We start from the raw sequence: 23,728 nt of genomic DNA, 5'->3' as shown, positions 1-23,728 counted from the left end.
GGTACTTTTCCACACGTATATATGCTGCGGATATTTAAAGGGTAGCAGGGAAAGGGCTTGAAGTGGGAATAAAAGTGAGCGGTGAGATGATTAAGTTAGCCATTGGACTTCAGTTAATGTTTGTTGACTCACAGGAACGATAGAGGAGATAAGGGATGTAGATTAAACACAAAAAAATAAAAGGAATGAGACTCTCGAGAAGTAGGAAGGCTAAGCTAGCAAGAAGTTAAGAAGACTCAACAATTCATCAGGGAATAAATGAGAGTTAAAGGGGAAGGTTTTCGGCAACATAGTTAGGCACTAGTTGGGAAGCAAATGGATGTGGTACCAATTTTAGAAGAGGAATAGCATTTGTGAAAGAAGAAAGGAATTGACAGGAAGTATACATTTGTGAGCAAAGAAGTAATTATCAGTCAACACTTTGATATGGAGAGTAGCGCTGTGGGTACGGGAACACCGGTCTTTGACAGATTTAAATTAGCATAGATTGGAGGCTTTTGAGATTATTGCACATTGAGATTAAGGCAGAAGTCACAACTAAATGAAGAATAACGCTGGGTAATCAAGGGGAAGTTTTAATGCCAATACAGTCACTTTAACTGAGTTATCCACTAATATGCACAGCCAAGGTGAATGATTGTAGAACTCATTCACCTTGGCAGGGATTTGGACTTGGATCCCTTGATTACTAGCTGAATGCTTTAAACGATTAACCAATTTAGGCAATGGGGGAGATGGGAGGGAGCGAGGGCAGATGTGGTCTAAGAGCAGAGAATGACTGTGGTGGAGAAGCGATAGAGTTCTGCAAGAGACAGGGTTTAATCATGACAAACGCTTTTACATTACAAAAAAAACCACTATAGTATGGTTTTGCATGGCGTGGAAACAAGATCTTTGAATCAGCATGATGGGCATAGATTGAAGGTTTTTGAAATGTGGGGGTAGTGAGGATGGAAATCGTGAAATGGACAGAAAGAGAAACTGACAAAGGGCAAAGGACAAGGACACTGCTAGATATGGTGGGGAAGAAAGGGGATTGTTGGGAGAAATCATAAGAGGCAGGAAAAATGGATGTAAAGCATACTAATTGGCAATCGGATGTTGAAGGCTGTGATGGGGGGGAGAATGTTAGGAAAGCAAATAAGGCACAGGAGTAAGACAGGGATACTGGACACTGAATGATGGCAGGAAGGCAGTATGTGGAATTGAAGAAGGGTTTGTTGTTGTGTCGGATATCAGGCTGTCTGGTTAGGTGAGGCTAAAAAAGGTGGTTTGTTTAATTTGAGTCTATTCAAAATCTACCTTAAAAGTTTAATTATCAAATAATAATAATCCTCTTACTGCTTTCATAAGTTATGATTCAAATTGAAAATAAAGACAAGAATAGAACAATTAATGAAAACAACTGAAATATTCCAGGAGTAATTTTCTTGAATCTCAAATTCTGTTTCATTCCTGTTCTTAACTTGATAAACCCGATGAATATATTTATTTTTTGTGCACCCTGTAAAAACATGTATCCCTTAATCACTGCATTTACCTTCACTATGACAATAATTATTTTTCACATCTAAACAGTCATGGTCACGGGCTAGTCCCTAGTTTCACCAAAACAGAAGTTTTAGCCTTGGGTGCTTGGGTTGAGACAATTCTTACACTCTAATTCCCATCTAATTTCTTTTTAGTTCACAGGCATGTAGACTATGCCCTGTGTAATGGCCAGGCAACAAATGAGCACTCATTTAGGGAAAAACATAAATATTAGTGAAATTGGAAATTAAAAGCTTTTTAAGTTGCACTTAAGTTTATTAAAAATGACCGGTTTCATTTCAGGTAATGATGATACCAACTATTCAATGAAACTAGTCGTTTTCAATTAAATTCAGTGGAACTTACAAAGTTTTTATTTGTCATCTTCATCATGATATTCCATGAAGTTGAGCCGAGGACCTTAGAATTCATAAATAATATTGTTCAAGACTGCATGATACACCATTTCTCTTACTCAAGGATATGGAAGAAGCTGAGTAGCTCGTTTTCTGACAGCTTGGACCACCATGCCACAAGTTTATCTTCTCCTAGGTGTTTGACGACGAAGAGGAAACAAAGGAGCATGTCATGAACCTCTGACGGCAAAAGGTTGTCATAATGGATCATGCCGCTGGGTGACCTGCAGAAGAGATGGTACATTTAGATTAGCACTGTTTTTAATAACGAGAACATGCAAATGGAATGATAAGAGTAGAGGTGCTTTGTTCATCTTCCTTCCATTTGCCGAGAGGGAAAAATTGCACATTTCTGTAATGGGATTTAAGTCCTAAGCATTCTCAAAGTAACCAATAAAACTAAAATGACAAATACAGGGGGGGCCTCGTCCTAATTGCAGTCTTCCCTTTTCTGTGATGCATCAATTGCTCCGGCTTGATTCTTCTCCCACACTCGGGATTGCATGTTTCACTTTTTTTGCAATTCATATAGTCTCCGCCTCTACATGAATTTTCACTTCTACCTTGAGACCTCAAACTCTCAAATCCATGAATGTTCTGAGTATAAAAATTAACACTTCGCCTGAAAAGGGAACAATAGACTCCAAATGGAGAACTTATTCGTTCATGCAGAAAACTCTCAACTACTGATGTGCCAATGGATGGACGATGAAAGGACAGAGAGTTGAAAAAACACAACTAACCAAAATATGAGGTAAATATATTCGTGATATAAATGGATAAATACAAAGAATCTCCTTTTGCATTCCGTGTGATTTATTCATGTTTTTTAGCAAAGGAGAGTACATTTTTTCATTTTTCTCTCATTTCAAAAGGAAAGAATTTTAGATTAACAAGAACACAAAACTATTATTCAGTGAATAGCAGAATGTATTTTCCTCTGAAAGCTGAACCAATCTTGTAACCAGGAAAAAACCAACGATTGGCATAGGACAAATTTTAGAAAAGGCGCCTTAATAATCTCATGTGATACCAACCGATTAAAATAATTCAATGTAGGTAATTAATGACTTATTTGTTGCATGTTATAGCCATGCTGTATTTTACAGAAATGTTTAAATTAAAACTTTAATTTCTATCCACAATTTCTGATTTTGTGAAATTAAAAACTTTTAAGGAAGCCCACGTATTATAACCTTGCGCTTTTAAAAAAGTACATCAAAATTTCAAAGTATTCAATTATCATTACGAATTTAATACAGTTTTTGAATTGCAGGGAAGAAAATAGCACAGATAATCCACAAACATGAATAATCCAGAGTTTACTGTATATCCGTAACTTCCTTGCAACCACCATCAACATCTTCGCCCATGCCACTGCAAGTTTTTTATCCAAGGCAAGTTTGACAAAATTAATAATTAAATTTTATTTTTATCGATCACTGATGTTAATCACTCTCTTGAAAACATTTTATGCAAAATACTTGAAATTCCACACTATAAAACTACATTTTCATAATTTTCTACCATGCTTTCTTACTACTACTACTACCATTCTGATAACATTTATTATCATCTTTTTATTTTGAGAACCTTACCAAAGGAGAATGGGATGGTTCAGTGGCTAGAATACTGACTCTTTACCCAGTGAGGCTGGGTTTGAATCCCAGAGGCGGCAGATCTTTTTCAGTGGTATCCTGATCCCAACTTGAGGCGCTTAGTGGAGAGCACTTTGAGTGAGTAAGCCATCCGTCGGATGGGACATTAAACTGCTGACCCCTTGGCACCCTTGGTTTAGAGTAGACTAATGTGCCGATGCTGGTTTTCTCTCCACCCCACCTCCTTTCCGATCGATCCCTAATGGCACAAATGAACCCACAGGTATGTCACCTCCCCTAATAGTGACAACAACCTTACCAAAACTGACTAATTCCACCATATATCCTGTAGTCATTTTCTACTGGAATTGAAACCAAATCCTGCATTTGCCAAATTTATGGTTACACTTTTGCGAGTTTGCCTTTTTCGGATTCTTTGATGTGGATCTATTCTTTGGATGCCACAAGACAAACCTTGAATGCCCACTGGTGGTCGGTCTCAGAATGCCTTGGCTACCGCTGCTGCTGAAGTCAACACTGCCCGCAGTGCCGTGCGCCAGGGGCGAATCACAATCTCCAGCTTCACCCTGGACGATGCCATTGACCACAGTGTTGTGGAAGATGGCCAAGTCCCCCCCTCGACTACTGCGCGAGATGGCAGCCAGGATTGGAGAGTCCATAGGGGATGGCTGCTGCGCCATCCTGCCCAGCTCCCGCTCGTCAGATGTCCTGTGAGAGAGGGGGGCAGCAAGAATGGGGGGGATGGGGGTTCGCAAGTCCTCGATGCAGCCAAGAGCCAAAGCTTTGCAGTTTCATCTCTCAGAAAATTACAAAAATATTTGACACTGTGTTGGCACTATACATAAATGCACAAATAGTGAGTGAATTATACTGTATATGAAGCTTAAAGAAGCAGTGCAACTATGGATAAAAATGAAAATAAAAATAACTGAAGGAATTATAAAATTATATTTTTGAAATCCTGTTTGGAAAAATGCAAATTGTAACAACTCAGACAAATTTAAATTTACAAGTGATACACGGCAGCATTCTACCATTTATGTAGTGAAACAGCAATTAGTCAATTGAAGAATCACTGATTACTGCACTCATTTTTATGAAAAATACCAAATCTCTAAGAGTTAGTCATCATATGATAGTAGTAATTCTGGTAGAATAAAATTTACAAAGGCAATAAAAATAAATGACCAGCACAGTCAGAATTATTGGGGACAGATGAATATTAACGTAATTCGATCAATTAAAGAGAGTCAAAAATCATTAACCGCAAGATTAAGACCTATTTTTGAAATTAGAGATTCACCTTTTCACTTCTCTGAAGTCATGCCTACATTTGAATCAATGCTGCCCTCAGCACAAATCATATTATCCACTCCTGATGATGGTGATTACATCAAATTTGTGGAACTTAACACGTTGAGTCATTAAATTATTATCCTATACTTCTGAGCAAAGATTTAAGAAGATACAATATCCCCATTTGGCCAAAATTAGAGATCCTTATAACACATATGCTTATGCACGTGGAGCGATAAGCTAATTCAATGTATTCCATTTTTAAACTTTGAATTGAATCAAATCATTCAACTAATTCACAAATTGAATCTCAAGGCTTCACAATTCCCTCATCCAGGCATATGATTGACGAATCAGTTCTGAATATTAATTGTCACAGATTAAAACAGACCTTAGGTTTCACATTTCTTTCACAAATGACTGAATATGAGATTTGATAGGCTAGCAAAAGTATGCAGAAATAACATTTCTCTCTTTGACTCAAACATTCTGTGAGGACAAACCACAACACGACTGCACTTTTGATTTCTTCCAGTGCCGTCAACGGACGATTGTGCCATTGGACAACAATTGAGGGGGGACATCATGTGCATCAACCGGGTGTGACCTCACCCATTGCTCAAGGTGACGGCCCTTCCCACGGAGCTGGCCCTGATGGCATCACCGCCACCACCGCTCTTCTCCTCCAGCCGCCCCACACTCTCCAGCATGATTGCCAGCCAAGGCTCGTAGAGCGCAGCAATGCGGGAGAGGCGGCCCTTTGAAGGTTTGAAAATGAAAACCACATGATTGTCCTTCCAGGAGAACATTTCCACAGACATTCCACAAAGGTAATATTTCGATGGTGACACCATGGAGACTGGATGTGGCCCAAATTTGAGTTGAATACTCGAAAGTGTGACTTAGTTTAACATGAAATTAATATATTTCTGAGAAGGGCCCTGTTTTTTTTCCTATGAGAAAGACAACAAGGCACACATTTTGGATGCAAATTTTGGAAAATTTCATAGCATTAACGGGTGAAGACAGAGATCAGTCTGACACTTGAATAAATGAGTGAACTGTTTAACAGAGAAGATGAGATGAAATCTAAGAAATGCTCATTTGTTAGCCAAATGTGCAAATTTTAAGTGACATCCTTTAAGGAGAATATGTAATTCTCAGGGCTAGTGAATACACAGAAAGTACAGATAGTACAAAACTGTTTAAAGTAAATCATTAAATACATTTGAGAACTTTTGATTTTGCCAAATTATAACCTTTCTATAAATCCCAAGTATTTCAAACTTGTACTTTTTATATCGAGTATATCGAAGTTTCAAAGCATTTATCTATATTTGCTTTCATAATTTTATGAAAATTTTGAGGTGCTGGGTGAGGAGTAGGACAGATATTCCAAAAAATGAATACTCCACACTACTATAATTGTCAGTTTACTGTAATTGATCATGTACATAAAAATATGAGCATTGATTATTCCTTAAATTGATAATACCATTACTTTACAAGAAATAGCAAAGACATGCACAATGAATCTCTAAGAACAAAAGCTGCATTAATTTGCCTCACAGAAAAGGAGACTTGATCAAAAAGATCTTCGGGAATAGATGTTTCCCTTGTTCAGGAGTATCTAATAGGCACTACTGATTGCTGGATAAGTGCTCTGCTCAAATTGTATCACGGAAATCATTTATTTGAACATATTTGTATATTTGCACTAGTAACCCATTACTTTGTTAAAGCTAAACACCAAAATGTGATAATAATGCTCTTACGTGCTTTATATCATGAGCAATCACCGGCTTTAACTGTATCTTGCTTCTCAGACAGTTAAAATTAATAATATTACAATCAAAATTCTTTTACAATAAAAGTGACTGTTATAATCAATCATATGATGGAGTATGAATCCAAAAATGATGCAATATCGAAAAGACACTGATTACTTTGCCCTAACTTCCAAAGACACCACCCAATTTCACAATGTGCAAGAAGAGACAGCCTGAGGAGAATTTGCCCAAACGAGAGGGTTATCTTGGCAAGACATGCTTTTGAGATCCATTGCCCAAACAAACACTTGAATTGGCTCCACTTTTTGGTTTCATTCTCACTCAATGATTTGCAAAAATGCACACATTTGCCCAATACAATATTGAACCCTCAATACGAATAGCAAAACAGTATCCAAGAAACAAATCAAAATATGAAAAAGATAGCTTTAATAATAATAAATGGAGAATGGGGATTTTGTGTGCTTGGTAATCTGTGAAGGTAAGGGGAATACGTCCGTTTAAAGGCAGGGCAAGGGTCAAAGATGGAGAGAGATACAATTAAAGATGTAGAAGATTCAATGCAGACAACACAGAGTTAATACTAAGTCACAAGAGCAACTCATTGCTGGAGTTTAATGTTAATAATTCCCTAGCACTCTTAGGAGACTGATTCACAAAAAATAATACAATAAATTTTGATGAGCAAACTATATACAATTGGAGCGGAACATAAGAAAATCTGCAATGGATCTTAACATAAAAGATAATCTCCTGGAGAAAGTTAGCAGCACCAACTTTTAGGTTTAAATACTGATTAAAGCTAAAACTGGAATGAATGTATTAGACATTTAAGCAATACACTTTCCAGAATCTCCTATGCCTTAAGAAACCTAGCAAAGGTTGTAGATCAACCAGTTCAAAAAAGACCTAATTTGGTCATTTCCAAACTATGGTATGGTATAGAATTATCTTTTGGGGCTCTTCTAAGTGTGTTGAGAAAGCTTTCATCCGGCAAAAAAGAGTTAATAGCTACATGGTCAAAATTCGAAAAAGAGAATCATATAGACCTTAATTTATAAATCTTGAAATCTTACCTGAAACATATTTGTACAGAAAATCATGTACGTGTGTATGTTCAACTGAATGCAAGAAAATCCTGCAGGGAGTATTTCAAATGTCACAAAATCATGACCATTCCCTGCATCTATATGTATAATGTGATTTTGTATGCCTGCACCGAAACCCCTTCTCTGGTCAGAAATAGGGATGTTCACAAGTATGACAACAGGGGTAAGGATAATCTTCACAGTGGCCATTGCCGCATAGCAGTACTACAAAAAACCCCACAATTTTCAGGAAAACTGCTCTTTAATCGACTTCCTCAAGAGTTAAAATGAATACTTGCCCAAGAAAAGAAGTTTAAAAATATGTTTAAAGATGTCTTTGTAAATAATGTTTTTTATAGTGTCCAAGAGGACATAGAAAGATCCAATGCAGGGAAATCTGCTTTTAAAATCTTTAATACCCATATATTTCATGTACATTGTTATTCCTATGAATTTCTCTACATGTAAATCTAATGTAACTGTAAATTTAATTGAATCTTAACGAAGCCGATGCAATTATGTATTGTTGTATGACGAATAAATCTATCTATCTATCAAGAAAACATGTGCCTGTTTAAAAACTATGAGAGTATCCATGATTATGCACAAGACAAAGTAAGAAGGTGCATGTGATACAGCATTCCACTTCTTTGTCTCAAAAAGAACTCCTTTATCTTTAAATCTAGGTTAAAATCTTTTTTAACCAAGAATTGTTTTTATGATCAAAATTAATATTTTTCATCAAGGTATGACAATCAGTAATTTTATTATAACCATTTTTCAAATGTATGTATACATTTTTATGCACGTATACATTTATGTATGTATACATTTCATGCATATGTATGCATAAACTTTTTGTTTTTAAGGGACATATCTTATATTTTACCATTGTAAATTAAATAAAAAGATGAAATAATAATAAATAATTAGAAGTAAAAACAAATAAATAGAGGAGAGCGCAGCGAATGAGCAGGAGGGCTGTGACACCTTTTATGCATGTACAACGACAGAATGACCTGCTTTTTGGCATGGAATTCATACCTTGGTTTGGTATCGGTCATCGAGCTCATGCTTGGTGAGGAGCTGCCGTAGAGTAGAGAGTGCAGTGGATCGCACGTGCGTCCCTTCGCTGAGCGCTGAGCGCACCTCCCTCTGCAGGAGGCCAGCCAGGAAGTGGTGCTGGCAAAATGCTTCCGAGGGAATGCTCTGTGGGGCCTGCCCCATGCAAGCATCAGCCTCCTCTGCAAAGACAATCACAAGACCCACAATGTTATTTCCAAACAGAGATGAGAGTCCTTTAAGTCAACTACACTTTAATTAGCTACATAGTCATGCAAAAGAGTGTAGGAAATATATATTTCCTTCAGACACTTTGATGGAAATATATGCCAGAACTAGCCGACTCAAGGACTCCTTCTTCCCACGGACAATACGGGATAGCAACTGCAGGGTTATAGATAGCAAAAATTCCACTTGCCACCCTCAGCGTCTAAAAAATAATTATTTCTACTTAAATGCATGCTCTTCCACTAACCTTATGTGTTTTGTTATAATAACCCATTCTTTCCGAATGACCTCATTCGTGTTCTGTTCATCTGTTTTTAACTCTCCCTTTCAATCCCTCGTCCCTCTCCGCGGGGGGAAATTCCTGCTACCTGCAACGTTGGGTCGCATTCCCTGCCTTTTACAGACTCTTTGGGGGGCAGAGTGTTTTGTGGTGCATTTTCATGTGGTAGTGATGTTTCACATTCTTGCTTGTTGTGTCCTGGCTTGCGTGCTGTAGTATGGCTTTCATGCTACATCCTGGGGTGCAGTTTTTAGTTGTTTTGCGGTATATGTGTTTGCATGAGTGTTGGATGAAGGGATTTTTGCATGAGTGTGTACGCTGCTGTAAGTGTAATTTTCCATGTTGTTTTTTTGCATGTGGTATTTTTCCTTTTTACGGTTGGTGACCTAACACCCCCCGCCACACGCCCTTGCGGCGGCTTGCAGGGTATTATGTAGATGTAGATGATGATTTTTTAAATATGAGGATTAACCCCCTACGAAATTCATCCAAAGTTTATATAAAAGTGTTCAGGGACTCTGATCATTCAATATCGATGGCTAAGAAGTTGGCAGTTGAAATGTGATCGCACATCCCTCGATGATGACCCACGTGAAGGATGCCAAAAAACCGCAACCACACTGGAAACCATCGAAACAGTGCACGATATCATGTTGGATGATAAGCGTTTGAAGGTGAGTGAGACAGCAAAGGCCGTGGGGATATGAAAAGAAAGGGTATGAAACATCCTGCACAAAGAATTAGGGATGCAAAAGTTCTGCGCAAGTTGGGTGCCGCATTTGCTGAATGACCATCAAAAGCCAATGCGCACATGATTTTCACAACACAATTTCAACCAATTCAAGAGTGAACCGACCGATTTTGTTAAATGATTTGTCAACATGGATGAGACATGGGTCCACCACTACACGCCAGAGATATTACAGCAGTCGAAGCAGTTGGTGGATGCCAGTGGTTTAGTGCTAAAGAAAGCAAAGTCAATTGCATCTGGCAGAAAGGTCAGTGGCCAGTTTGTTTAGGGATGCAAAAGGGGGGGTTATGTTAATTGATTACCTTGAAAAAGGCAGAACAATTACAGGCAAATATTACTCCAACCTTATTGACTAGCTGGATGCACAAATTTATGAGAAGAGACCTGGCTTGAAGAAGAAAAAAAATCATTTTTCACTAGGACAACGCACCTGCTCACAAAGGTGCGGTGGCAATGGGAAAACTACGGGATTTGGGGTACGATTTGCTAGACCATCCTCCCTATTCTGCTGATTTAGCACACTTAAGACTCCTATCTGTTCCCAAATTTGAAGAAATTTGTCTCTGGGAAGCACTTCTCGTCCAATGAAGAAGTTAATACGGCCATAGATGGATATTTTCACAGCCTTCCAGAATATCACTTCCATTATTATATTATGCATTAACATTAATATGCCATTTCAAAATCTACCTTCTCCGGGGGTTGGCAAATGGACAAGGGAAAGGATAAGAAGACCAGACGGTAAAAGAGCATACCATCCGTGCCCGAGGGTGTTGTTCTTCCCATGGAGCTTGTTGAGGTCCCCCTCAGTGCGGCCGAAAGAATTGGTGCATCCAAGGGAAGGTTGAGCGCAACGTAGTGCTCGTGGGAGCACAAGAGTCTGAGGAAGGTGAACTTGTAGGCGCTGAGTGAGGGAGGGTCCCCTGGGTTGAAGCGTGCCACGTAGCCATTGATGAGACGAAACACATACCCCCGATCCATGAAGGAGAGACATCGCTGTAAAAAGCAAAGTGCAAAGAGCGTCAGCGTGGCCAGGGATTGTTTTAATTCAGGGAGATACAAGGGTTTACACTGTTCTCTCCAGTTTAATATCTAAATGAGATACACTGATACACAATTGACTGAATTAACCTAAAAGTAAGTTTTTATGATACGTAACACAAGTCTATATGATAGTGCAATCATTCATTTTCAATTCTGACATGAGGAAAAATGGGAAAATGGTTATCACTCAAAAAGGAATTCTTGTGTACTAGTTTTAAACATTTAACACAGATCATCTTAAAATGTTAGCAAATGATTTTATAACCCAGAAGTGATGTATGGACATAAACAATGGGTTATGTCCGGACAGTTGAACTCTCTTCATCTACCAGGCAATATTATAGCCAATGTTTTCTGCCAATCAGTGATTAAAATTGGAAGGGTTCTATTTCTTATCTGTGAGTTTACATTATATTAAAGCCAATATCTTGTACAGTTTCATGGGCAAAGAATGGGCGTTCCACTCTAGGGTCACAAAGGTCATCTGAAAGACATAGTTTTCCACGCTATCACCATTTATCATTCTTTTTAAAGTAAATTTCATGTGATCCACAGTAAAATTTTTGAACAACAGGAATTCCTTTCTCCATAGAGTAAGATATTGATGAAAGAAATGAGCTAAATCTTGATTATGAACTTTCCAAATATTACTGCCAAGAAGACTTATTGAAATGCAATCTGAGAGTTTATTACAAAAAGCAGTTAAATATTTAAAGGAGAACCTAAAAGCATTTTGGTCCTATTTTGGAGAGGCCCAGGTCAATAAGTCCCCGGATATTCTGCCCCTCCCATTTAATTTTGAAATTATAATACGGAGAACTTTCAAGGAAATATTAAAACTATTGCTTATTGCTGGATCAAAAAAGTGATTTTATCAAAATTTGTAATACATGCCACAATTTTCTAATCCTTATGAAAGAAAAAATACTTAATAGTAAGCATTTTTTGGGAAAATTGGCATGTGCATGAATAGGTCGAAGTTATTCCTGCATAACCTCAGCCCACAAGACTCAGGCTGATTTTAACATGCATATTTGCGCAAAAAAAGGGCATTTTATTGGATGGGAAAAACAGTTAGTAAGCCACATATTTATGAACGATTTCCTACCATGAACAACAACCATGCAAATAGGTTCTCAAGTTATGAATTTGTTTACAACATATGACTTTTGCCTAAAACATGTCTTTGGTGCAAAACATATTTTTCCCTCTTCTGCACCATATTTTTTCAATTATTAGGCATTACAATTGTAAATAGTCAACACAAAATTTAAGCTTTTATTCTTGGGTTTTATTGAGACTAAATTTTGATAAGTGAATGATATGTTAGAGGCTACATTGAAGTTCCAGCATTAAAAGTATGAAAGAAACAGGTTGTAACTGTGTCGGAGTAAAATAATTAACCTTCCCTACATGAAATTCTCCAGAGTAGCCTCACATTTGCTACATCCTCGGTTCACCCTACTATCCTTATGCCCTTCCATGTGGTTTATTGACATTTAACTGCATCTCCTCGTGTGTGTTTCTCAGGCAGCAAAAGATGAAAATAATTGCTCATCAAAATAATTCACTAATTACATTTCAACACATAGAACTTACCTTAAGGAAAAAAGCAATGCTTCTGTTTAATTCTGATGTTTCTTCCGGCATCTCTGAATGTTTTTGTGTCACAAGAGGACAGAGAACCTGTAACAGACTCTGGACTCGAAACAAGTAATCCGAAGAAAACCTTTCATTGCGGTGCATCTAAGGGAGAAAAACAAAGTTACAGATAAGACTAATTCGAAAACACTGATTGACTTGTATACTAATTGCTGTTAAATTTACTTTATTACAATCAATATATGTGGCTTTATGAAACTGTAGTTTAGAAAGACCACTACCGAAGGATAAAAATAAAATCTATACTGTTCTGCAATATGCAGATTACCAAACGGACAGGTAATCAATCAAAGGATGATTTTACAATCGATTAACATAAGGTATAATAACCAATTTATTAGGAAAACTAATTTCAATAAACCCATATGCATAGCATAAACATAAAAACTTTGTGGTTTACTGAAGTATGAAACATTTTTATCATACACTTTCATAAATGATAAAAAAAAGGTTAATCTCTCTTAGACAGTGAGATTTTACGCTAATTCCAGGGTTCAGGGACATAAAATTTAGGTTTTTACTACACTAATTTACATGGAGAGCTGCCGGAAACATTAAGCTAAAAACTCACGTAAATTTGAAAATTTGACAAATTCTAGGCAAATGTAAATTTGAGGTTTCACTGTAATTCAAAGCCACAGCATGATTATTTCATTAATTACAATTGAGTTTTACCCAAATTAAATTTAATTGATGGATCATGTCAAGTATCAAATACAACCCACTCCATTTCAGGCACCATTCGCTAATAAACGAAGTCATAAGACACTCTAATGCCCCAAGAAAATATGAAAAAAATACAACAAACTGACCCAGGCTTCACTTTAAGGTAATGTTCCCTAATTTGAAATAAATGTACTTCTATGATGGATCAATATTTTTCCAATCTTAATCATTAATCCTGGCATCGTTTTGACAATGCACAGAATACAAAAAGATACAACACAAACATCCCAAGGAGAGAAGAGCAGCGCTCACCTTAATCCTCCCCGTGGAGAGCAGATGTTGCGCCATGCTCTTGATCATGGCACCAAAGAAGAAGCGAGAGTGCAGCATGAAGTGATTGATGACAAAGGAGTCTGTGTTGGCAGGGCGCAGAAGTGTTGGCAGGTGGCGACTCAGTTCCTCATGTACGGTAGGCACCATCGCAGCCGCACCACCATGGTGGAGGGGAGACGAGAGACCAGGCGATGGCACCCTCATCTGCTCAGACTCCATTCCACTCATCGCTGGACCCAAGAAGACAAACTGCACGCGCACAGAGGCATGCAAAACACCAAAAATAGAAATCTCTGGCACAAGGCAAGGAAAATGGCAGCTTGGGTTCCACATAAGATTTTACAGAAAACATTCAGCAATGAAATTCCGTGCTCATTTTCCTCGTGAATTCATAATAAATTCCCAGTTTCCTTAGTTGTCCGTGAATGAATGCATTCCATAAGTTAACATGCATAACAATATAAGTATAAAACCTTGTTAACCTATAGCTTCCTATAGGAGTAATCAAATTTTTTCAAACATATTAGGAGTCAGCTAGACTAGAAAGCTCAATGCATGCAAGAAGAGAAGTATACACAGACACACTATCCATGACGGTCGTAAACAACTAAGAATGCAAGAACAGAAATGACGATAATTAAGTTGAATTTTAAATATTCACAACAGATCTAAACACTAAATCCTTTTTCAAATAGTTAATCAGAGAGGAGAAGCCGTCACTTTCATGGGTGTCAAGGCATACTAGTGTCAGAGCATGGCTATCCCTTCTAGTGGTAGGTATTGAATGGACAGTAGTATGTCTGCATTGAGGTAGTAGCAGCAAAGACACTAGCTAGTTTAGACCCATAAAAGTAAGCCTTGGGTATCACTAAATGTTTGCGGCATTCAGGAGAAAATGCACAAAAACTGACCAATAGTGTCTATGTGTCAAGAAGGAGGGTATTATGTCACTTTGGTCATGGGCTGTCAACAGTGTGCATAGCAGTTGGGGCATATTTTTCCTTCTGAATGAGAGGGATAAGGATTTCATCATGGATTGCAACTTAAGACTCTATTCCGAGTTTGCCTGCGTAAGTCTGCCTAAGGAGAGCTGAGATTGCCACCTTTTAGTACAACAGGATGGTTCGACTGAAAGAGCAGGAAAGGGGAAACACTTGGGGTTAGTTGAGAGAAGATCTGGATGAGTGATTTCAGTGGAGAGAGCATAATGGTATTTATGAAACAGGAATGGTTTTGGTTGGTGCGAGAAGAAATGCCCCTGAAACAATTTTGGATGGTCGTGTGTTGACCACTGAGTGAATAATAATGCGACAAAATCAGTGAGTGTGAGGAAAAAGAATCACTCGACTGGAACAGAGGGTTTGATCTTAAATCAATCCACTTCATTTGTTCAGTAAAACCTCATTAATTGATCCCATTGAACTCGCAATATTGTATAATCAGAAGACAAAAACTACCCTAGACCAAAAGCAATGCTTACTTCTTGGTACAAATAAAATGAAATATAGGTCTGCGATGATCATACCTAATTGGTAATCACTTAATTCTTTCCCTAACTCTTTCGTTTGGCCAATAGATACGAGGGGAAGTGAAATGAAAGCCGTAAAAACATAATAAACATTCAATTTCTGGCGCCATTGGTCAGTAAGTTGGCAGTGCTGTTACCGATGCTTTAAAGAATGCCCAACGGGTGGCAGAATACAGCAGACAAGAAAAACGCTGCTACAATTGCAGTTCATAATGGCTGCCCCACTTGCAACATGCCAACACACCAATGATGAATAACGAAATGCCAAATTCAGAGGCATGTAATGCAAAAGATGATGGGTTAAAACTGAAAAACCTAAAAATTATTTTGGCTCGATTCAGTGGGAGACTTTAGATACACCTTTGTACAAATACACAAACATCCTCCAGATTTGAATGAAATAAAAATAAATATTGCCTCACAGGCTCTTAGCTGGTTCTATCCAAATGAATTGGATCTAAACACCAACAAAACTTAGCACATACTACGCAGCCTGAGTCTCAGCTCAACTGATAGTAAATCAATTAAGTTACTGGGAATCCACATTTGAGAGCAAGCCAACCAGTGATCAAAATATCCTTCTAATACCAAAGAGATTTTCTGGGTACCTTAGAACTATGTACTATTCATTAATTCAATGTCATATTACCTATGGATTAGAACTATGGGGCAGTGCCCCTAATGTACACCAATTTTTAGTCTCCATAAAAAGGCTACTAGAGCTATTACTTTTAACCCCCTTACAGAACCATGTAAGCCTTTCTTCATATCATAGAGTTTAGCACACATACAGTATATGGCCTCTTTATACACTTAACTCTGATGCACACCGAGGAAAACCTTTGTACAAGACCTGAAGTTTGCCTGCATAATACCAAGAAGAAAAAACATATTGGTGGTGTTTATTGTATGCTCAGCGAGTCTCTCCTCCACTATGAAAGGATAGGTATAGACATTTATTTAGATTTAGACATGACAGCAATTGCATAGGACATAATTAGAATTGATAGTACATCAATATCAAGATATACAAGATAACAACATCATAATATTTGTTGATACCTTGCATGTTTCTTCCAGCATGTTATTCTTTTTATTCAATAGGTCCATCTATTTAATAGTCCTACAGCATGATTTGAATGTAAGTATCCAGTTATTAAATATTGTTGCATGTAAGTACTTTCTTTCATGTGATTAAGGTTTGTCCAGTGCATGAACAAACTATACTTGTGTAGTGGGAACATAATTTGGTTTTGCATGTAGTTTTATACTAGTTTATGGGTGGTGACCTAACACCCCCTACCATACACCCTTGCGGCAGCTTGGGGGTTATTGTGTAGATGGAGATGTCCAACACACTGCCACCTTGAGCACGGAGAGTCTTCACTGATAAATTCAGAGGAGTTCATGAAACTCATGACTTAAGAGGGTGCAGAATTATGGGAACAAAATGTAAATGAGAACCATAAAAAACACGGTAACCAACCTGGAGGTCAGTGTGGCAGCGTTCACCCAATGCTAAGTCCAATGGCATGTGAAATTCACACACCAGGGTAGTGAGGGGGGTCAGACCCTTTCCCAGGAATGTAAATGAAATACATTGTTGATACTGCAAAGTTTCTTTGCTCCATACTAATGTACACTGCTACCTCAGAACAGGTTTTACTTTTGCTTTTATGTCTAGTTAAATTTATCAAATTTCTTCTATGTTTGTCTGCTGTTCTAGTTGGACATCTGTAGTGTTCAACGCATTGTTTTGATGAAAAAGGTTACTATTCGTTTAAGGTTATGTACTACTATATGCATATGAAATGAAATGTAATACATGTAAGTATATTAATTCAAGTCACATGCATGCATGTACAGAGGAAAAACACAGAGGAGGCACACTCAAGGCCTACAGAAAAGCAGTTAACAATAGACTGAATATGTATTTTCAGGCATCACACTCTGGGACTACTTATAAACTTAGCAAATCCCACAAATAAAACTTTTTTATTTCATGACTCAGGTTTCAAAGAAAACAAAAAAAATTGACATATACCTCGCAAATGACTTCTGTAAACGTCTAAACTTGGATTGGAAAAAAAAGGGTTTACTGTGGAGTTCCTTTCATTCACAACTGCAAGTTGTCTCAATTTATATGTAAAAATGTCTCGCGCTTGCCTTCAGGTAACCGTAGAGAGCATTGGAGTGTCCCGCCTGCAGCAGCTCATGAACAAGATGCACAATCAGGCGAAGAACAGACAGCCCGACGTCGCAGCCAATGTCCTTGTTGTCAGACGACAGAGGATAGGCGGAGAGGAGGAGGAGACGGAACAGCTGGTTGAACAAGGTGGGCAGGAATAAAACGGCCGTTGGTATGCTTATGGCCTGCACTTCCTACAAACAAATGTAAGAGAACGAATGACAAAAGTGGATTATTCCAGAACAGTGACCTCCCATGGGTTGATAACATCACAGTGAACATGAAAATCAATTGGAGTTGAAACAACTGCACTAAAAATTAAAAGGATGTATTGAAAATGATGAAATAAAGAGGAGATAGTCACCCCTGCAGGCACTTATCTATGCAGATCTCTCAAATCCACACTTGTTAGAACTAAATCAATGCAAACCAACTATTTTTGGTCACACATGATGGGAAAAGCAAAAAAATAAATTAAACTGAAAAGCATTGCTATAAAAATACAAAATTATTTGTTTGACTATTTATTTATTTTATTCCATTTTGAACTATTGGTGACAATTCAGCAAAATGATTGTATATTTCTGTAATTGTGCAACAACTTTAGGATTATTGTCCTTCTATGTACAAAAGAACTCACAAGGCATGCCCCTCTCTCAAATCTCTCAAGAGAACAATATAATTCTCAATACTAAAATTTCAAATCAACCAAAAATCAACAAAACGATCCTGCCCACCTTCAATATTCTGCATGCATCAGGCAGCAGCTTGGAAGGCAGACCTTCGGCAAGCTCAAACAATTTATTCAAGTGCTGGTCAGCTGATAAAACTGTTGATGTCAACCTCACACATACAGAGAAGATAGGTTTCCGTCCATCCACCCAGGCAAATTCCGATGCATTCTGAGAAAAATGAGGGACCAGAAACATTAGGCAATAGGTTGAAGTTTGGAAAAGGTCAAACCAATGAAGGCTGGATTACCACAGGGCTGGACAGTGGAGAAAATCACAGCCACATTCATATACAATTCAAATCACAACTAAAACTATGTGGCATGTAATGAATATTCAAGTAACATATTACCTCTAAATTACTAAGTATTTAAGTACTTCTAAAAATAAATTCTAAATAATCTTAAACATTATCAGTTTTATTATTATATTAGTAAGATAATTTATGTTCATTAATATGGACATGTTTTTTGACAATCAGTCCTAATAAGATAAATCTGATATAAACCATGGTTTCAAATTCAAAGAAATCTATCATACGATGGCCTGCATATCGAGCCTAATACAGAAAAAAAATGTCTCATATTGGTGGCAAAAATCCTAAAAATGATGTTTTGGCAAAGATGATTGGTTAATTCCAAGTGCTCAACCTTCATATGCAAACCAAGTTTTCATTTCCATGAACCAAACATTATAAGTAAAAAATAATAATGGTTTTAAAATATATACCAATGAAATACCTTAGCAATGTTTTAATAAGCTAAAAGGTGAAATAGAGAAACTGAATATCTCTGCTGTCATGGAGGAATTAGAGGAATAATGTACCTGCATAAGGAACATTTAGTATTGAGCAATTATGGGAGCCACAACTATTTAGTAAACAGAAATAATCAAGATCAATAGAAATGTCAGAAATATTGACCATTACCAATTTTGAAGTTTGAGAAAAGAAACCAGAAGCCAAAGTCAATTGTGTTCAGCAATTCTAACTTGTACAGCCGAGGTGCTTAAACCGGTTCCTGGGCACTTAACTTCACTATGGAAAAAATGAATTCATGGACTGAAGAACATGAGGCAAATCTCTTACCACTACTGATCAGAGAACTCAGACAGTGTCCATCTGACAGCATATCATTGATGGCTTATCTCTCTGAAGTGGAAGTTTATTCCAAAGAGCTCCAGAATTAAGGTAATCTGGATGTATTCGTTTCTGGGTCCCGTTGTGGAAGTTCATGTTCATTAAATGAAGAACACAATGTTTTGGGAACAGTGGAAAAAACATTTTGTTCTTCATTTAATGAAGGCAATCTGGGTTCAAATAAGTTTGGTTAAAATATGGTGAACTGTTTATAAGGAAATCCAAGAATGATAATGCCATGCAGGTTAAAATCATGACCTTCTTAAAGTATCAAAGCTTAAACAACCCTCGGGGTGGTGGGGTAACATCCTTGCCTGCTAATCCAGAGGCCGTGAGCTTGATTCCAGCTTGGGTGGGTTTTCCTCCACCTGGGGCATAGGTGTTTGTAATTATTTCTAATGTTATGAAGTTATTTGTTAGAAAGTCCTATGCAAAGACCAAACATGACTGTTTTCACATTAGTACTAAATAAATAAACTAAATATCATTTGATGAAAAGAGGCGTTTCAGGCGTGATATAGTGGAATATCATGATTAATCAAAAACTTTTTTTTATTTAATCATTTGATGATATCGTCATCAAATCATATTTGTTAGCATGTTTCTACTCATTATAATATCCAAAAGTCAAGTTATGTCACATGAATTATTAACTAGAACTACTATCAAATTGCGTAGCTTCAGGCATGATGTAGTGGAAGTCAAACATAATAAATAACTGATCAAAATTCAATCAGTTATTCATTAGAACTACTATCAACCTCTTTTGATAAGATATTCCATTAGACCTATTTCTGTTCAGCACAATCCCTCAATATGCATGGCTTCAAAAGAAAAAAAACAAAATTATAGATACCATTTCAAACCTTGCCTGAAATCCATCCAACTGCAGTTACTAAAATTTGGTTAATTACTCTCACTTAGAATTGATGACTTCTGCAGAATTTTACAACTCCATAGAGGTGAATGAAATTGGAAGTGGGGTTGTAGCTTTTGTAAAAATAAATAGCCAAACAAAAGATTAAATACACTGAAAGAGCTTTACAATGTTATTCATGTGCACATACACTGGCATTCGTGTGATTTCGAAATAATTGCAAGACATAAGTGCTCTATCTACGCAGATGCCAGTGTTGCAATGAACACTGTGTTATGGTAATCATATTAGTGTGGGGTCCCAGCCAGAGTGAGCACTTGGGGCAGGGTCAACTCCACGGCACAAATCAATTTGTGTAGAGCATGTATCAACCGCAGAGGGCATGCCAAAAAGGAGAAACATGCCGAGTGCCTCTTGAGGGGATTTCAAAGAGGGTGGTGCAGGAGAGCTCATGAACAGGAGCAAGGGGAGTCCTGAAGAGAGGGTGGCGCAGGGTGACTGAGCACCCTCTGGCATGACCGAGGTGGGGGGGGGGCAGTTCTGCCTGCCCAGAATGTGCAAGGTGAAAGGGGGAGCATGTGCCATGCACAGATCATGTTCTCTTCAGCCAACTCAAAGCGAAGGACTGTTACACTTTTTTTGCTGTGCTTTTACGTGCTCGGGTGCTGTCTGGCAAATATAGACAACAGGGAAATACAAACCTTGCCATTTGGTAGGAGCCATGGGGTGGGTTTATGATATTACACAAACCTCACTGTAGTTTCTAAATTATTTTCTGAGGAGATTCAGAACTTCCTCAAGTAAACATTCCATGCTACATGATGTAAATTTTGGCAATTCAAGTGTGATACAGACAACATTACAGCAGACAGAAATTTATTCCTCTTAATAAATTTGTCGTGCATATGACATTAAGGTAAATAGCCAAGCCTTTAAGTCCAATGTAAGTTTGTTCTGATTAGCTGGATGCATCACTTCTTGATTAAGTCTGTTAAGGTGTTATTCACAGCAAAAATAAAAGAACAATACATGTTATTAATGAGCAATAGGGGTGTGACAAGATTCACTGCTACTGATTTGGAGGCAACATTAACAGCCCGCTCATCCTAAAAGATTTATGGAATGAAATCAGGGTTAGTATGCACACCATTTTGCATGCAGGCCAAATCCAATGGACATACATCAACACAAGACAACACATGGACTATGGGACTATGGTTACCATGTCACTAATGAAAGAAGAATTGTGTTGGTGTATTTTATTCTCAAAATATAACTCTATTACTTTAACTCTTCCCATGACTCAGAGAATCATTTCATGGCTTAAGCACTTCACCATCAGATACAGTAATATTAATACTCTAGAGACCGATGTGAAAATATCACTGCTCCTAATAGACTTTACAGCTGCATAATCTATTATAGGTTGCTTATTATTACTTGGTCAACCACGAACAGCTCCTTCCAAGAAACTGCGGGAAATGCCACGGAAGTAAATTTTGGCTGAGTCATCCACTAATATGCATTACAATGCAAAAATTTCAGAGTGTACAAATTATTCGCCTTGACCGCAAATGATTTTTACCCTCTGAAATTTTTGCATTGTAACGCAAACAGTGGGTTGAAGATGACTTTGCAGCATATTTAGTGATTTCACCACCCATTCTTTTGCTACTTCGTTTTACCCTTAATGATCAACGGCAGTGAAAAAGGAGGGGGCCAAGTGCAATGCCACGATTATAGAGTAGAAACAGTATAAAGAGCAACATACTCATTTACGATTACAACAGACCCTTAAATGTTGAATCATAGATTTAAAAAATTACAAACAATTCCCAACAAACTACCACGTGTTGCCAAACAAGTTTTATTCATACTCAAGAAGTGAAGCAATGGGCAGAGTAATGACTTGAATATGTGTTTATAAACATTGGTACGTGGACAGTATGAAGGGCATGCAAACCAGGATGCCACAACACACCATCCTTCCCACCACAGAACGCTCCGTATCAACTGACTTGCAGGAACTTACCCAGCTGATGCATTCCTTTTGGATGCTAATTAGACAGAGATGCACATAGCGCTAGTCTTCATCTATGAAGTTTATGTGGTCCTTCAGACAATTGCTCAGATTTCCAAAAATAACTTGAACTTGTAATTGGTGGGGGCAAATAGATTTTTACAATTCTTTAGCTGTGAACAAAGGCTTACAACTTACTGTATATCTACATTTCTGCACTCTGTACTGGATTATGGATTGATTTTGTTTGGGAAGCCAAGCAATCAGCAAGTTTATCAAGGACATATCTCCTCATGTGCTTCAACAGATGTCCACATAAAGCAGTACAATGGTTGCCATTACAGAGCATCCCTTGAGGCATACCCTGGGGTAGATTACTTGACAGGCAGTGACATTAGTCCCCAAACTTGGCTGTGAGCCAAATTGGTGATATTAGGAAATATGAGGGAGTATTGTAAAGTTTTAATTATTGCTAAGAAATAACCAAGATATCTGGACAAAATGTATTCTGCATATTAATTGATCCTTATGTACATGCTGTGAATTACAGCTATTAATGTTGTGAGGTAAAAAAGGAATTTTCAAACTGGTAGCCACATGTCTCTCAGAGACATTCCAAGAAGTGGAAGAGCATCATTCATGGGCGATGCTGCCACAGTGAAGAAAGTCGAGGAGTTTATCCTTTGTATTACACCAAAGAGTATCCATCAAAATGATCATGAATGACTGCAAAAACTTAAATACACTTCTACTTGCTTCAACATATACGCATTCAAAAAAGGTAGCATTAAAATTTTTGTGAAAAAATACAAAGTTTGCTTATTCAGGTATCATGAATTCTCATGAAGTGTAGCCTGAAACCATCCAAATGTTCATGAACAAGACTGATCCCAGCTACAACAGTGTGCGAAAAGTTATTCACCAACAAATGCATACGTCAAAAGTGTAAGCACATCGGGTTCCACAACTACCGACTCCTTTTCAGCAGCAAAAACAGCATGACCTCTCAAGGGAGATACAGAACCTTTTGGAGAAAGATGAAGAGGATTTTCTGGGTCGCAGGGAAGGCTATGCTATGGGAAGGCAATGTCAGAGATTTGAAAATACAAACGATGTCATTCAAGAGAGGTGAAACAATGGTTTTTTATGCAATCTGCTGAGTTCCGCAGTAATAGCCTTCAAAAGGTCATGAAACACTGAGAGAAATGTATAACTCTGGATGGTATCTATATAGAAAAGTTTTAAGAATAATAAATCAGAATGAAGTTTCTATTTCCAATATTTTTTAGTTTTAATCATTACTTCACAATACCCCGTTGCAAGTGATCATAGATATTTTTGTGAAGAGGACAAAGAATTTTTGTTGACTCCAGCATGTTTTGTGTCCACACTGCATATTCACGGTCATTCTGAGCCTGTGAGCATGGAGTGAACAAACACAGTAGTTAAATAACTGAATTATAAAACATTCCACTGCCTGT

The 23,728-nt window shown here is 37.6% G+C and overlaps 1 protein-coding gene across 1 annotated transcript in view; it reads right to left on the bottom strand.

The window, feature by feature from the left end:
• Positions 1–23,728, bottom strand: part of Ziz (dedicator of cytokinesis protein Ziz) — an 82,117-nt gene that overhangs the window by 27,821 nt on the left and 30,568 nt on the right. Inside the window, exons 16-24 of the mRNA XM_071597456.1 lie at positions 18,219–18,383; positions 17,460–17,675; positions 13,745–14,014; positions 12,704–12,850; positions 10,816–11,056; positions 8,784–8,983; positions 5,474–5,619; positions 4,019–4,273; positions 2,006–2,170 (exon numbers count right to left, since the gene is read on the bottom strand). Of these exons, the coding sequence (XP_071453557.1) occupies positions 2,006–2,170; positions 4,019–4,273; positions 5,474–5,619; positions 8,784–8,983; positions 10,816–11,056; positions 12,704–12,850; positions 13,745–14,014; positions 17,460–17,675; positions 18,219–18,383 (1,805 nt within the window). The remainder of the gene's footprint in view (positions 1–2,005; positions 2,171–4,018; positions 4,274–5,473; positions 5,620–8,783; positions 8,984–10,815; positions 11,057–12,703; positions 12,851–13,744; positions 14,015–17,459; positions 17,676–18,218; positions 18,384–23,728) is intronic.

Source organism: Hetaerina americana, unplaced genomic scaffold (genome assembly GCF_022747635.1).
Source record: "Hetaerina americana unplaced genomic scaffold, ioHetAmer1.1.p SCAF_9, whole genome shotgun sequence".
In the NCBI taxonomy this organism is placed as follows: Eukaryota; Metazoa; Arthropoda; class Insecta; order Odonata; family Calopterygidae; genus Hetaerina; species Hetaerina americana.
This window is presented reverse-complemented; position numbering and strand designations above follow the sequence as displayed.